We start from the raw sequence: 15,246 nt of genomic DNA, 5'->3' as shown, positions 1-15,246 counted from the left end.
ATTTCCACTGTCATTCATTGCGCTACAATTTGGCTGCAGGGGAGTAGTGGCTGGGATTAGCCCTGTTCTGCTACTTACTTGCATTTTAAGTTGACACCTCTACAGCGGCTCAGACCACATTACAAACTGAAACACATACGCACGACTTAGTGATGTGACACTCCTCAATAAGCTTACTCCACTAGCTACTCAACAATCTGTAATTGGATTTGTAGGAATAACAGCAAAAGATTTCCTAAGAATTGCTGGGGACAGAAGGTGAAGTTTTCTCATTATTGGCAAAAGGCTAGGTATAGATCTTAGGCGATTGGTATTTTCCATTAAAAAAACCTGCCAGCAGTTTGCAGGACTTTAAAAAAAACCAAACCAGCAAAATAGGGTCCAGGGAGATGTGGGGTTTGCACTTGTTCTTTTCATTCTCATCACATAGAAGCAGACAGGGATCTTGTTACCCTCCCCCAAAAATTGAGAGAAGGCGGGGAGGAAAACCAACTTTCGGAGGCCCCCTGCAGCCCGCCGGCTTTGTTCGGCTGGGAGTGACCCGGGAGCATTCCTCAGGAGGGCACGTCCCCTCCCTTGGCGCGGGGCTGCCCGCCCCAGGAGGAAGCTTCCCAGGATGGCAGTCTGAGAGATGCTGCTCTCCAGCTTACGCATCCCATACACTTGCCAAAAGTCTTTGTTTCATAACACCACTTTTTTTTTTTTTTTTTTACTTTTTTTTTTTTTTTTTTAAATTATAAAGTCAAGTTTACACAAGAGAAAATCCCTTAAGTGGAGCTCGACGAATGTTGACTCCTACAATGAGTAAGCAGCTTTCTTAACTTCTGTCTGTAACTCAGCTGTGGAAAGGCACAGAAAACACCATCTTTAGCCTGTTCATCTCAGATTCTGCCCTGTCTGGATGGTGGCACTATTTTAGGATATTTCTGAGCCGGCATGCTTGAGCCCCTGTTTGTGGGTCATGCCAATAGCACCGGCAGTCAGTCACCATGACAGGCAGAACCAGCACCTTAGGTGATTGTTGACCTTAATTATACTTCCTGGATGGGGGAGAGCACAAACTTGCCTAAGCAGGGAAAATTCCAGAGAAGAAGTTAGTGGAGGCCTTTGTCTCTGCTTTTGGTTTAGGTCATCTTTTTCGGTGGTGTTTCCTGGTGTTTCCTCTGCACTAGCGCAAGCAAGTGAGGACAGAAGGAAAACACAACGTGATTTTGGAATTGGGGATCTCAGCCTGTCCCTGAAACTTGCAGTAGAGCCAATTGCAGTGCGAAACAGATGAGATCACCTCTGTCGCAGAGATGTGCAGCTCTGAAATGGTTAAATGGGTTAAATCTTATTTATCTGAGTAGAACTTGGGGGCTGTTTAGCAGAATGCTTCAGCACAAATACCTGTGGTTCACTTTGACGTTACAATTTTTTTGTTGGTTTCTTTACTTATAAATACTTGAACTGTTAGACCTTTTACTTTTTTCTCTGAGAAAGATGTATTTGTACCAGATTAGAAAAGCTAAACTGTTTCTTTACATTGAATAATCAGCCTGTCATGACAAATCTATCTACTTCTGCATGAGTAGGTGCCAGTTTGACTAGCTTCTTTTAGGCTCACACTGAGTTTTAAGCTGGATCCGTGTGCATGACTGGCAGTGCATTTGTTGGACCAGATCTAAGGAGCCAGAGAGCGTTCAGCTCCTTTTTGCCTACAAAAGAGCAGCCAGACAACCAGCAAGAGGCCTTGGATGTAGCACAAGGTGATACTTACTTAGTCAGCCATTCTTTTTTTCAAATATTTTTTTTCCATTCAGTAAACCAAGAGTTTTTCACTTTCACAATGACACAAGGAATTAAATTATCAGTGGATTGTTTTTCTACAGCCACCATTCTTCACAGAGAAATACTGTACCAACTGAATTGTACGTTTTCCAGAACAACATAAAATTATTTTTTAAATTAAAAAATAACAATTGAAGAAATTGTTTGCTGCTGCTTTAAAAATGCCTCCTTGCTTTAAGGAGATGTTTTCCATTTTACAGCCACACCATCCCATTTTGTTGTGAATTTTGGGAGCTTTTTTTCTTAAGGGGGACATCTTTGTTAAGATATTGTTTGTGATTCTTCTAGTTTTGACTTTGAGCTACTTCTGTGTTCATTCTGTCTTGTCTCATCAGTGTATAGGTGCCATAGCTCCTAAGCCAATAGCTCCTTAAGCAGTTTGATACTTTTTGTGATATACATTCACGAAAAAATATTCTCAAGCTACATGCTGTTTATGAGTAGTGACGTAGCCGATGTAGACACCAGGCAGAAGGCAGAAAATATCCAACATGTTTATGTCTGACTTGGCTTACCATCTCCTACAATCTGAGCAGCCACAGAAATCCAAAGCCACTTTTGTTTATGCTGAGTGTTCCTTGCTTAGCAATCCATATTTTGCTCACTACCTGTGTATTTTGAGCTGTTCTGAAACAGTGGTAGAGACCAAACATAAATGTGATCCCCAGGGTGATCAAAGATTTAATCTGACCAGATGGGACAAACTTGAGAAAGATTTTGACTTTCCACTCTGTTTTGCAACAAGAAAGGCTGATTTTTTTTTTCTCCCGTCCTTTCTTTGTTAGCAAAGGCAGAGATCAGGCCATCCCCAGAGGAATGAGCAGGTGTGGCCATTTACAAGCATGTCTGGTTATATTATAAACCAACATAAGAAAAGTTTGAAATGGTTTGAAAAGATCTGCTAAACAGTTTTAATGTTTCATCCCAAATCCTATTTACTCAAACAAGAGCCGATCAAGGTCACAGTACAACCCAGCCTGCTCAAACCTTTAAAGCTCATGTAATTTTTTTTTTTTTTTTTTTATTTTTTTTTAAATTCCGTCTTCTCTTCTAACTGAATAGGTACATTTTGGTAATCCTGAATAGGTACATTTTGGTAATCCTTGCCTCTGGACAAGCACAGAAGTCTTTTTCTTTCTGAATGGCTAATAACAGAGCCGTTCTTCCTGTCTAATGATGAAAGAGGTGGCAGTCAAGTTCTTTCTCTTAGATGTACTGTGCACTCACGGCTGACCACGAACCATTTTGAAACCTGCAGCTTCAGGAACTACTCCCTCTCATACAGTTCTGGTTTGATTTTGTTACTGTGGATTACAAGCAATTTACCACATTTTTTAAATTTTACTTTTGTCCCCCAGTCTATGGACACAGTAAAGAATTTAATTTATAAATGTCAAATAAATGCAGTTAGACAGATTGTATTTTTTTTTTGTAGTGAGAAGATGATAATTATCAGAATTCTCGTGTAAAGTCAGTTTGCATCCCCCTAAAATTCTACCAAAGGAGGACTGAAAATCCCTAGCGAAGGTTTTGTGGTTTATTTTCTTTTTCATGTGAGAAGGTTGCAAAATTTTTAGTCATTTAAGGAGATGGTTTTTAAGGGGGTGTTAGGGGTTTTTTTGCCTTGAAAGACTCCACCACTCTCAATATTTTCCTGAGTTGGGCAGCTCTCAGCTGGCTGGGTAATGATCTCGGAAACTGCCCTGCCAGTGTTTCACATTCGAATTCACCTTCCCAAATCCACGGCATAATTTTTGGCCAAAGTAATGTCAGTCACTGCCGTCTGCGGCGAGTACAAACAGGACCCCCTAATGGCAGCCATTTTTATTTGTTTCTTAAGATCCAAAGGCTGCTGAAAGAACAATTGGATAAAGTTGAGGATTGGAGAAGCTTGATTTTCTTGTTCCAGTGAAATGAAACTCCCGTCCTTTTTTTTCTTCCCCTTTCCCTTAAAAGCCGGAGTCAGCTAGGGGGTTGTAGCTGTGTCAAAGCCGTTGGGATGCCACTGCTGATCACTTTAATTACTAGGACTAAGGAGGATAAAATTAAAAGTAGCACCATTGAAGCAGTGGAAGAAAGCTTGCCGAGATGTCAGTGAACTGTGAAATATAAAAATTGCATACCAATACATTTTTATAGGAGGGAAACAAGGAATTACATTACTTATTCTTGAAGAGTTTGTCCTTAAATAGTGAAGTTTTCCTCACTGTGCATCTGCATGGCAGATCTTTAAACCATTACAAAATAGTTGGGGGGGAAATAACAAAGAAAACTGTAATGTCTCTTTGGCATGTCAGAGGGTGGAAGATTTTACTGAGTTTTCTTTTCAATTGTACAGGGAAAAATAAGTCACTGTATGTGTGTTTGCTTGGTCCTTTATTGATGCAGTGCTTCTTTTCATATCTCCTGGGTTGCTTTTTTGGTTTTTTTTAATTTTTGTTTGTGCCTCTGTACCTCTCTCAAGTCCTTTCTTTTCCAAATTCTAGCTTGATATGCTGTTTAACTATTTTTCTGTACCTCAAAACTTACTGTCTACTTTTTCTGCTCTCAGTTTCATTGCCCATTCTTACCAGCGTTTCCTCTGCCAAGCTCAGTAACGGAGGGTTCAAATACCTGAATTGAATTTAAGCAAGAACTAGGCTGGTTTTTCCCTTATCCGCTGGTGATGATTGGCTTAATCAGCACAAACACAAGCCACCATAATCTGTGTTTGCTTGGAGATCCCCGGGATGTTAATGACTATGCTAATAATTCAGGATGCAAGTTCTCTTTCAGGAGGAGGGGAGGAAAGAAGGAGAAATCAGCCTGCTCAGTTTAGGGTATTTTTGTCACAAACACGTAACTGGCCCTATTTTAAATTACGTGTGCTGAAGTAGATTAAATTGTTTGACGTTAAATCATGTGGGAATCTTAGTTTTGTACATTCGTTCTTAGAAGTCATTTAAGTTCCTATATCCAAGGAATTAGGAATATTAGAGATTTGCGCAGTTTTATTTCAAGTAAAATTCAATGTAATTAATGTTACCAAATACTGTGGGTCGAAATAAAACCGTTTGCTGTGTCAGTTGGCTGGCTAGAAATTAAATTAAATTGATCTATTATAGTGCATAGGAGGAGGTGGGGGGGAGAAGCTTTCCAGTTGTCTTTCTAATGTGTACTTTACCAAATAAATTTTTGATAGAACTGTTGCTCTCTGCCTTCTGGGAAGTTAAAGGGTGAGAAAGCAAACAAAGCCCATGTGCCATCCCGCTGCCTCGCAGGGCCCAGGCAGAATTGTCTTTCCCGGGGAGGACATTAGGAGAAAAGTAAATCAAGGCAATCTGATAGGGAATCGGGACTCTGTCACTCAGAGGCGAGATATTGTGCTGTGTCCATATACTTTGTTTACTGTAGGGTTTTATGAGTTGTAACCTGCCCATGCAAGCTGTTAATGAGGCTAAATCTTTCTGCTGGAGGATTGAATTACAGCACACCTCTGGGCTAATGGTTATAAACAGAAAGTCCCATTAGGGCTGCATTCTGATTCAGTCATTTGCATTTTTTCTATTGTGCCGAGAACAATGCTGAGTAAATAGCTACAAACAAACAATTTACATGGAAATGGATAAAATGTACCTAATTAGTATTTTGCACTTGTTTTATTAATGATTGCTTAAACTAAATAGCACTTAGCAACAGCTCTCACCAGCCTCTGCAGGTGTGGGATGCTCAAGTTTCTGGGTTGGTGGGAAGGCTGCCAGAATGGCTCTCCAAAATTAGGCAGTTTGTTATATTCCACTTAGTTCAGGTCAACAGCCTGTACCTGGGATTTATCCAGGTCATTATGTCAATAATACATAAACTTATTGGCAGGTTAGATTTAAGCCAAGCACTGACTTCTTTGCACTGTGTGAGCGTTTCTGGTATTCAGGGGAGGGGAAGAACAGTCCTAACTTAGCAAAATCCCATGCTTATGGTGAAAACTGAAATAGTTTCTCTTATGGAGACGGTCAAGTCTTATAGATACGTTTAAACAGATCTTTTTCTGAAGTTTTTTTTATCGTGGTGGGTTAGCCTTTTACAAAATTTCGTGCTGCAGAACTTTGTTTATTTATTTAACTGAAATATTATCACACTACTAATTTATGAGCTTTAGTGAGACAGCACTACCTGGCATGGTTCCAGTATGATTCCCTTAATTATTGACCAAAGCCCCACTAGTAGGATGTTTTAAAGGGATGCAAAGTCTTTTCTGCTCTGAGAGCATCTATTGTTCTTTCAGTAATTTTCATTAGGTTTTTGGGGTTTTTTTTAAAGAAAAATACCCATTGAAGTCAAAGAACATGCCTCAGATTCGATGCCACTTTATAGTTTGAAGTCAGCTTGGTGCTTGGAGTAACCAAGAGCAGTATCTGGCTTCTCCGTTCAGTTTTGTGACAGAATACTACTCAAATGAGTAATTCAATTTAGTAAAACCATTTTATAACCACAGTAAATCTTCACTCAAATCACTCATTGGGTGTGATTACTTTGAGACTAAAGTGTCTGCAAATTTTCATCAAGGTGTTTTTATAGAACATAATTTCTAAAAGCTTTACATTGCAAATCATCGGGTTTCTAATGCAGTAATAATTTGGGGAATGCTCTAAAAAAATAATCTGACGCATGGATGTCTTTAAAAATTGTGGTGTGACACCCAACTGATATCGAGCGTCCTATTTATAATGTGGGCCAAGCACCATGCTGTAAACCAGTTCCTATCATGATGATCAGATTGAGAATGAAATTGCATTTCTGTCAATTACTGAGTTGGCAACTGTTCAATATATCTTAGCAGCAAGATGAAGAGCGGCGTCGGCAGCTGAGAGAGAGAGCTCGTCAGCTAATAGCAGAAGCTCGATCTGGAGTGAAGATGTCAGAACTTCCCAGCTACACTGAAATGGCTGCAGAAAAGTTGAAAGAAAGGTCAAAGGCATCTGGAGGTGAGCTGAGGAACCTTGTATCTTATTCCTATGGCAACCTAGAAACCAGAGACCTTTTTGGGTGTCACTTTTATTCGCACTTCAAAACGTTGTTGCTCATCGGGTGAAGGTATCAGAAGACCTGGCTGTAGGTGTGTTTCCTAAATCCACGTTGTGTCACATAATTTCCAACAGTTAAAAGAAAAGTATGCATGTGATTGAAAAAAAATAAGTTGTGTGAATGAGTAGCTCATGTTTGCCCATTATTTACAGATTTCTCATTACTCACAGTTTCTTAGAATTTCATGGTTGTTGGTTCCCTTCAATATATATTTTTATATAGGAACATGGACATAATTTTGGGGAAAAAACATTTGAAATATTTCAGAAATGTTGTTTTATATTAAATGTGTTCAAAAGAAGAGAATTTTAAAGGTGGTCTGTGGGAGGTAGGGGCAACAATCTTTTGAATTTAAATGGCAGTCTTTTGACAGACCACTTGCTTTTACAGGTTTTGAGTTGTAATATTGCTATAATGTTATTAAGCTGATTTTGAAATAGCATTAAAATTCATATACCTGCCATTGCTATGAGCTGGAGTAATGTAGTGTCACTCAAACTCAAATGGTCTGCTCAAACGTGCTGAGCACACGTTTCAGTGCAGGCTTCTTGCTCCTTTAATGTTTTCTACATATTGTAAAGGAAATAGTGTTTCTCAAACTAACTCGTCATCATAAACCAAAGTGTAAGGAAAATCCAGCTTGGTACTGACAATGCATGTAGGTTCAACAAAAATATTTCTTCTCTACTGTGTATTTTGTATGCCTAAATATTTAAATACAGTCTTACTGCACCCTAAGCCCTACACTTCTGTTCCATTTAACACCAAAGAGAAAGCAGTGAGATGTACATCTCCCTTTGAGTCTGGTCTTCAGTTTTGCTCTCTGTTCCCAGTAAACCAAGCTTGCCAACATAACTCTCTTTTGTGACAAGTAGAGAAATTATATCCTTGATGGCAGTAAGACAGGCTAAGCCAAATGACACAGGACTTGGGTATTACCTAGGCCAGGGTGTTCCTCATCCCTCTTCACAGTTCATGATTCCCCATCCTACATTATTTCATTACTTCCTTCCCCCTGTGTCATCATGCCTGTGCATAGCTGTTCCTGCCATACCTTCTCTCAAAGTAAGGTCTTTGTCTGGTTCTGTCCTGGGTGCTCAGCTGGATAACAGTGACCCTGTTTTGTTGCAGTGACTCAGTTGTAGAGTTGCTAAATATCCCAACGTGCTTCTTTCTGGGATGTGGTCATCCTGTTCATATTTTCCTCTGTATTTTGCCATTTCTCTTCCTGCCCTTCTTGCAATTTGTAAGCAGTCAGACAGATAGCAGTGCGTATATATTAAAAGAAAACTGTATTTGTAGGAGGAGATTGCATATGCACCCAGAGTTTAGTGTTACTAAAGGAGCAGACAGTATCAGCACTGATGACAACTCATTTATAAAGCAATCACCACTCTACCTATTGGGTTTTATCCAGCACAAAAATTTCCCAGCTTTCTACTTTTGAATTGATTTATACTTCCTACTTCGATTTTTTTTTGTTCATGCAATAGTTTGGCCAGTCTTTTTGAACTTCTCTTGGACATAAAGTTTTCATTCCCTGTCTTGTTGTATCCCTCTTTGCTCTTTTTGTGTCAGTGTGCGTTTTATAGCATTTTCTCCTGCTTCCACTTTCTCAAGGAGTTTTCCTTATGGCACTTCTTCCACATAATTCTACCACACCACTAGTATTTTCAGGTGCTACACCAAATTTCCCCTAAAGAAATTAATTTTTCTAAAATGTAGTCGTTCTGTGAAATGGCACCAACACTTTACAGACCAAATTAATTGGAATTATTTCTGGGTTTAGTCTTTTTGATTTTTCAATTTCCACCAAAAATTAGGATTTAATAGACAGTCTCTTTATTAGTACTGGACTTTGAATATTTCCCCTAACTGCATTCACATTTTTATTGTGTAGAATCCTGTATTCCCTACACAATACCCAAGACAAGCTTATTATCTTGTGTTTTCTGAGCTCTCTTGTCGATTATACATCATTAATCTCTTCTTCTGCATTGATTGCAATTACTTTTTGATTTACAAAAAGGGAATGTACCAAATAATTTTACTCTCAATTCAATTATTTCAGAAAAAAGTGGCATTTCAGCTCTGGGATTCTGTAGTCTTTAAAGACTAACTTCTTCCTTACAACTGTAGGTAAAAGCATGATCTCTTTCATTGTTTCTCTGTGCTCATTAAGAATTTCACGCTTTGGCACTGCTGCAAAATTCTTTGTTAAAAGGCTTTATTTAACCAAGGTCTGAGAAACTCAAATGACTATGGCAAGTTGAAACTTTCCTGGATAAGCAGCATCCCTAGCTATGAAATCCAGTCTTTTTCATAGGTTATTTGGCATATGAGACAGAAAATACTGCAGAAATTCTTCCTGCCAACTGCCAGAGGGTTTGGGATGGCAGCTTCAAATTTATGAGATGTCCTATTAGCTTCAGGCTGATAAGCGGATGCCTTGAGATGGATCCAGGGACAGTATCGAGATAGAGATCCAAATATCCCCCCTTCTCCTAGCAGCACCGGGACAACAGAATTGACACATTATCTGGGAATTGTCCCTGAGCAGTGGAACACCCGTCTGCTCTTCTGGGATTTGGGTGGTGAGTTTTCTTTACTCTCTGGCACATCTCCATTGTTTATTTGAGCTGGCGTCGGTGTGAGGAAGTGGCCTGGACCCAGGGGTGGTGAGGACTGGGTATGTTCAAGATCTCACTTCTGAGGCAATGATCTTCAGGGAGTGTGTGTCGTGGCACAGCCTTACTCATCATGCTTAGTTTCCAACTCATGGAGCGAGTGTTAGGTCCTTAATATTTTTAGCAGGCAGTGTTTCTATCTGTCGACAGTTACTGCTGTAATTTCTTGTCCTGACATCAGATGTCTTGTACACAGAACCAGTATTTCGACTCTGCATTTCTTCCATTCCCTGCCTTTGCTGCCTTTATTACTGTGCCCAGGCTCCTGTCACATCCTGTAGCCTTAAAGAGAGCTCTGTACCTGGAAGTAAATAAACTAAATATCTCAAAATCCACAAGCCTGAAGGATTTCCCAGAGACAATGCTCAAGGCTGGAGATATGTTTCCTGAAGAGCAAGTGCTGTTTGTGGAGCTTCTCCCAGTAACGTGATCCAGCCCCCATCAATGCTTTTGCTTCACTATGAAAATTATTCCTTTTTCATTTAATCTAGAAATTGATGCAGTCAGCTGCAAATCCTTTGCATGTGGACAAGCTTAAACCAAGTCAGGAGAATATCAGTTTAACCACAAATTAGGCCTGACCTTAATCTTGAGTAGTAAGACATAAGAGCTATAAAATGCCTCTGGGTCCCTTTCCACCAATATTCGGGCATTTCCACGTAGTTCCAAAAGATACTTATTTCCCTCTCTCCAGTCCAGACTGCAATCCGTGCTGTGCAGGAGATGGTCAGTGCTTTTAAGTTGGTGACTCAATCCTTTATCTTTTATTTTATTCATTCTTTCATGACATAGTAAAGCTTTACTGTTTTTCTGGGATTCAAATTTACATACTTTCCAAGGAAGCAGTACTTCAGTCCTTCAGTCATTTTCTAAATATCTGCCCTGGTTCTAGACCAAATGCTTTAAGTTTTTCACACTAGCAATTTGTTCTTTTCATCAAAGATATCTGTTATCTCTTCATCATGTTGTTCCTTTTATCATTTATAATTGCAAAATCTTGTTGTAACATGCTGACTAAACACATTTCCCTTTTAATACACTGAAAGAACATTGAACCGGAAAAAAAACCCTAGAGTAATTTAAATCAAGGAATCTAGATTTTTAAAGATACTTGTAAAATTCTGAAATTACTTCAAATTACTGCTTTTAATTGATTTTTTAAAAATAAAGTGTGATTGTCCTGATAATCATATTCAGTCAAAGTCTGCCAACTTTAAATTAAATACTAGGTCAGGTCATTATCTGATACTAGAAACTGGTGTCTTCCACGTTGCCATCTCTTTTGTTTCTTAAAATGGTGGTGTCAAACGCAGTGCCTCTGATCTCATCTTGCTATATTAAATTAAAGAAAATCAAATAATGTAATATAAGCATTCCCTTAGTATGCAGGAGTCTTAAACCCTGTCATCTTGTTTAGATTGTTTTGACACATCTAGCATGAGGTGGGATGACTAGTAGCTGTGAGCTGACCTTGTGAGCTGACTCTGGGTGATTCCAAAAGTCATTGCCTGCTTCTAAGCCCAAGGTGGATTTGGTTTCCTTCTGCCATGAGAGTCTCTCTTTCTTCCCTTCTACCTCTTCCAAATGTCCACAGTAGCCCAGTCATGCTTTCAGTGTTCCCCTGTGAATTCCAGGATGTATCTGGGAGTACCATGGACTGAGTGCCACTGAATTTCTCCAGCAGCATCATGAAAGATTTATAATGGTGTGCAAAGTCCAGCTCCTCATCAGAAACAGTAGAGCTGCTTTGAAGGAAATTCAAAACCATCAAAATTGCTGCTGTTGTTGCTTTACCATTCTCTGTTTTCTCCTCAGTCTGCTTTTTATCCCTTTACTTTTTGTCCTTTTTCCACTTCATGAAGATCATGCTGTGCCATTCTACTTTTTTCACTTATCTCTGCACTTCCTGAAGCAGCAGCAGTCCAGATCCCAGGATCACCTGTGTGAGTTTAAGTGGAAACAGAGGGGGTGTCTCAGAGAGTTGGGAGTGTTTCTACCCACCCACTTCCACACCTGAAGCACAGTCTGTCAGGTCCCAGATCTGGTCTCAGATCTTGGATTGGCTGCAAGGAGGTGTTCTTCTCCATCACTCTGGCTCAATCTGGGGCAGCTTGGAAGAAAGCTGAGTCTTCTAGAGACCAAGGAGAACACATGGAGGGGAGCCCAGGGATGTCATGGTGCTCAGCTGAAGCACAGGGGTCCTGCTTCACAGGCTGCTGCTCCATCACACACACAACTGATGTTGGATAAGTGGGACACTGGCATGGGAACCTTTTTGTTCCTGTTTATGGCAGCAAGAGCCTTACCCTATATCAGCAGAGGTCTGTGAAAGATGTTGATTAGTTACAGGGCAATTGAGGGAGCAGCTGGTTAAAAAAAAGTAGTAGACATAAAAAAATCAACAGTCTCCTAAAATGGGAATTATAGGTGCTGTGAAAATAAAGGGATAGAGTAAAGATGCAGTTGTATGACCTTCATGACAGCAGTGTGGGCCTACAGTGCAAGCTCCAGGTCTGGGAGTGTGTTTCTAAGCCATGAGTGGTCAGCACCAATCCTGGTCCAAACCTCTGGGATTCAAAATTATGGCATCATGGTACTATCTTTAGGATCCTTTTTGTTTATATGATGTTTGAATATACCTGTGTCCTGTATATATAATTTGTATTTTTTGTCCTTAGATATTTTAAAGTTCCTTCAGTTACTCTCTTGTTTCTTCAGATGTACTTAAGCCTACTCCTTTTTATCATTTTTACACACACGCATGTGTACATAGGAAAAAAATGTTAGTGGAATTCTGAACAAGTGTAGATACTGTTTGATATGAGATCTAAAAGTGAGCAAATACAATGTATCTACTTACTTTGAAAGTACTCATCTAGCTTTTATGGACTTGAATTTCATTATATATTTGTATTGAAAATATGAGTCAGGATTTTTTTCTGGGATCTGCTTCACAATTCAGAACTTGCTATTTGATCTTCTTCAGGTTACTTACTCTTTCTGTGCCATAATTTACCTATATCATCATCATAATTGTAATTATAATAATCGCCTACTTCATAAAACATTATGGGGCTCATTTATGTGTTAAATTCATAAGCTGCTCTGAGAAACTTGGTAGAAAGATCCCATAAAAATATAATTACAATTGTTATTTTATTTAAAATGTGTGTAGGTTACAAACAATGCTGATGAAAAGTAGTGCAGTAAAGCACTTTTAACTTATTCATCAATGACTTGGATGAAGCGGCAGAGTGCCTGCCCAGCAAGTTCACTGGTGCCAGGAAGGTGGGAGCAGTGCCTGATACCCCAGAGGGCTCTGAGCCCTTCAGAGGGACCTCGACAGCCTGGAGAGATGGGCAGGGAAAAACCTCCTGGAACTCAACAGGGTCCAGTGCAGGGCCCTGCCCCTGGGGAGGAACAACCCCAGGCACCAGCACAGGCTGGGGTGAGCTGCTGGGCAGCAGCTCTGCACAGAGGGAGCTGGGGGTGCTGCTGGACAAGGAGCTGTCCATGGGCCAGCCGTGCCCTGGGGGACAAGGAGGCCAAGGGGAGCCTGGGCTGCATTGGGAGCTGCACTGCCAGCAGGTCAGGGAGGAGATCCTGCCCCTCTGCTCAGCCCTGGGGAGGCCAGTCTGGAGTGCTGTGCCCACTCCTGGGCTCCTCAGGACACGTGGAGCTCCTGGAGAGGGTCCAGCAGAGGGGGACAAAGATGATGAAGGGACTGGAGCACCTCAGGTCTGAGGAGAGGCTGGGGGAGCTGGGCCTGCTCAGCCTGGAGAAGAGACACTGAGAGGAGCCTCATCAATGTCTGCAGAGCCTGCAGGGAGGGGCCAGAGCCTGGACCAGGCTCTGCTCAGCAGGGCTGGGCAATGGGACAAGAGGCAGTGGGACAATGGGGCAGGAGCTGAGGCTCAGGAAGTTCCACCTGAGCATGAGGAAGAACTTCCCTGTGCAGTGCCCGAGCACTGGGACAGATTGCCCAGAGAGGTGGTGGAGTCTCCCTCACTGGGGATATTCAAGAACCATCTGGACACCCTCGTGTGCCATGTGCTCTGGGATGGCCCTGCCTGAGCAGGGAGGTTGGAGCAGATGACCCACAGTGGTCCCTTCTAGCCTGGCCCGTCCTGTGGTTTTGGGAAAGCAGCAATGCATGAGTGTGCTCTCACTGCACCTGACAGAGTTGCTTACTGAGATGTTCCAGGTGGTAGCATTCCTCCTAGTACCAGAAGGAGACATTAAAACCTAGGCAAGGTGCAGTGATCACTGCTCTGGGATGTACTGTACAAGGTGAGGAGCAGCAAGCCTCACCAAGCTGGGAAATCAGAACCTGGAGCCTTTCTGAGGAGACAGGAGCTCAAGGTCCTTCTGCTGTCCAGACCCATCTGAACCTGCCACATGGCAGCTTTGGCACCCATCCTGCAATGTGGAGAACTGGGAGCCCGGGGGGAACCATTTTGATTCCAGTTACCCAGAGGTTCAGCACAGGGAACAGCCACTGCTGAGGCCACACTCTGCCTTTATTGGAGCAGGAGTTTCCAGCAGAGACCCCCATATGTTTAATGAATTGCCTCAGTTTAAAGACACATGCAGAAGTGGACAGACTGAAGTCTCCTTCCAGACTTATTTAATTATTTGCATTTTTATCATAACTCAGCTTGTTCCCTAAAGCATTCATTTTTTTTTGAGTGAAGTGTTGCATGTACATATGAAAATACTAACCTTAATGCTGTGTGTTCCTACAGATGAGGATGAGGATGATGATAATATTGAGATAGATACTAATGAGGAGGCTCCTGAATGCTCTGTTACTGGAGGTGGAGATGAACTTACTAACCTAGAAAATGACCTTGATTCAACGGGTAATTTAAATAATCGCTATTTTGTGTATTTTGCATGACTAACACTCCATCATCATAGAAATACTGATGTGCTGCTTGTCTCTCTGTCAGCTTTATTCCTGTGTGCCTTTTCAGGTCTCTAAACCCTAATGTTTAATATCCTGCATTCATGTTTGTTGAAATTTAAAATTAACTAAATCATTATTTCCAACAATGTCAGATTTAAATGTCTCTTGCTCTTTTGATGGGGAAGGGGGCCCTAGGCCACGTTGGTGAAGCAGAGCCCCCTGAAAGCACCCTGCCAGGGTTGTGCCACGTAGGCAGAGGGATGAGCAATTGTGTGGGTGACTACAGCTGCCACTCTGCACTGCCATGCTGGCCCATCTGCTCAGGGGAGAGGAGCAAATGTGTCTTTTTGTGTTCATATAGACTTGGTGTCTCGCCGGTTCCTTCTGAGGACCGGTTCTTGTGTTCACACCTTGTTGCCCCATTGGGGGGCATGGAGGTATAAATATGAGCAGAAGCAGTCCTATTTACTTAACAGTGCTCAAATAACAGGGGGTTTATAAACACCTGAAATCACAGGAGTGTTATTCCCCCCTTTCAAAAATCTTCAAGCCCAGCCAGAGTTTAAGTGATAAATGTGGTGCTGAAATGTTGGAATCCTGCAGTTAGTTCAGGCCTGCAGTAACTTGGCCAGCACAGGACTGTGTCTTGAAACAGGCAGTACAGGAGAGAGAATATCTTCAGCATTCTCTGGCTTGATCCTGCCCATGCCAGCTAGATCCAAATGTGCAGTCCATAATATGTTAAATCAGAACCATATT

General features: G+C 41.3%; 1 protein-coding gene across 15 annotated transcripts in view; it reads left to right on the top strand.

The window, feature by feature from the left end:
• The window catches only part of EHBP1 (EH domain binding protein 1), a 205,597-nt gene that overhangs the window by 146,046 nt on the left and 44,305 nt on the right, over positions 1-15,246 (top strand). For 7 of the 15 annotated variants that reach the window (XM_064415009.1, XM_064415015.1, XM_064415006.1 and 4 more), the window contains 2 exons: positions 6,644-6,791; positions 14,324-14,440. In XM_064415009.1, coding sequence (XP_064271079.1) covers positions 6,644-6,791; positions 14,324-14,440 — 265 coding nt within the window. The remainder of the gene's footprint in view (positions 1-6,643; positions 6,792-14,323; positions 14,441-15,246) is intronic. The other 8 variants (XM_064415013.1, XM_064415010.1, XM_064415016.1 and 5 more) reach the window with 3 other exon arrangements.

This window comes from Passer domesticus, chromosome 3 (assembly GCF_036417665.1).
Source record: "Passer domesticus isolate bPasDom1 chromosome 3, bPasDom1.hap1, whole genome shotgun sequence".
Classification (NCBI taxonomy): Eukaryota; Metazoa; Chordata; class Aves; order Passeriformes; family Passeridae; genus Passer; species Passer domesticus.
Note: the sequence above shows the minus strand (reverse complement) of the source record. Positions and strands in the feature narration are given on the sequence as shown.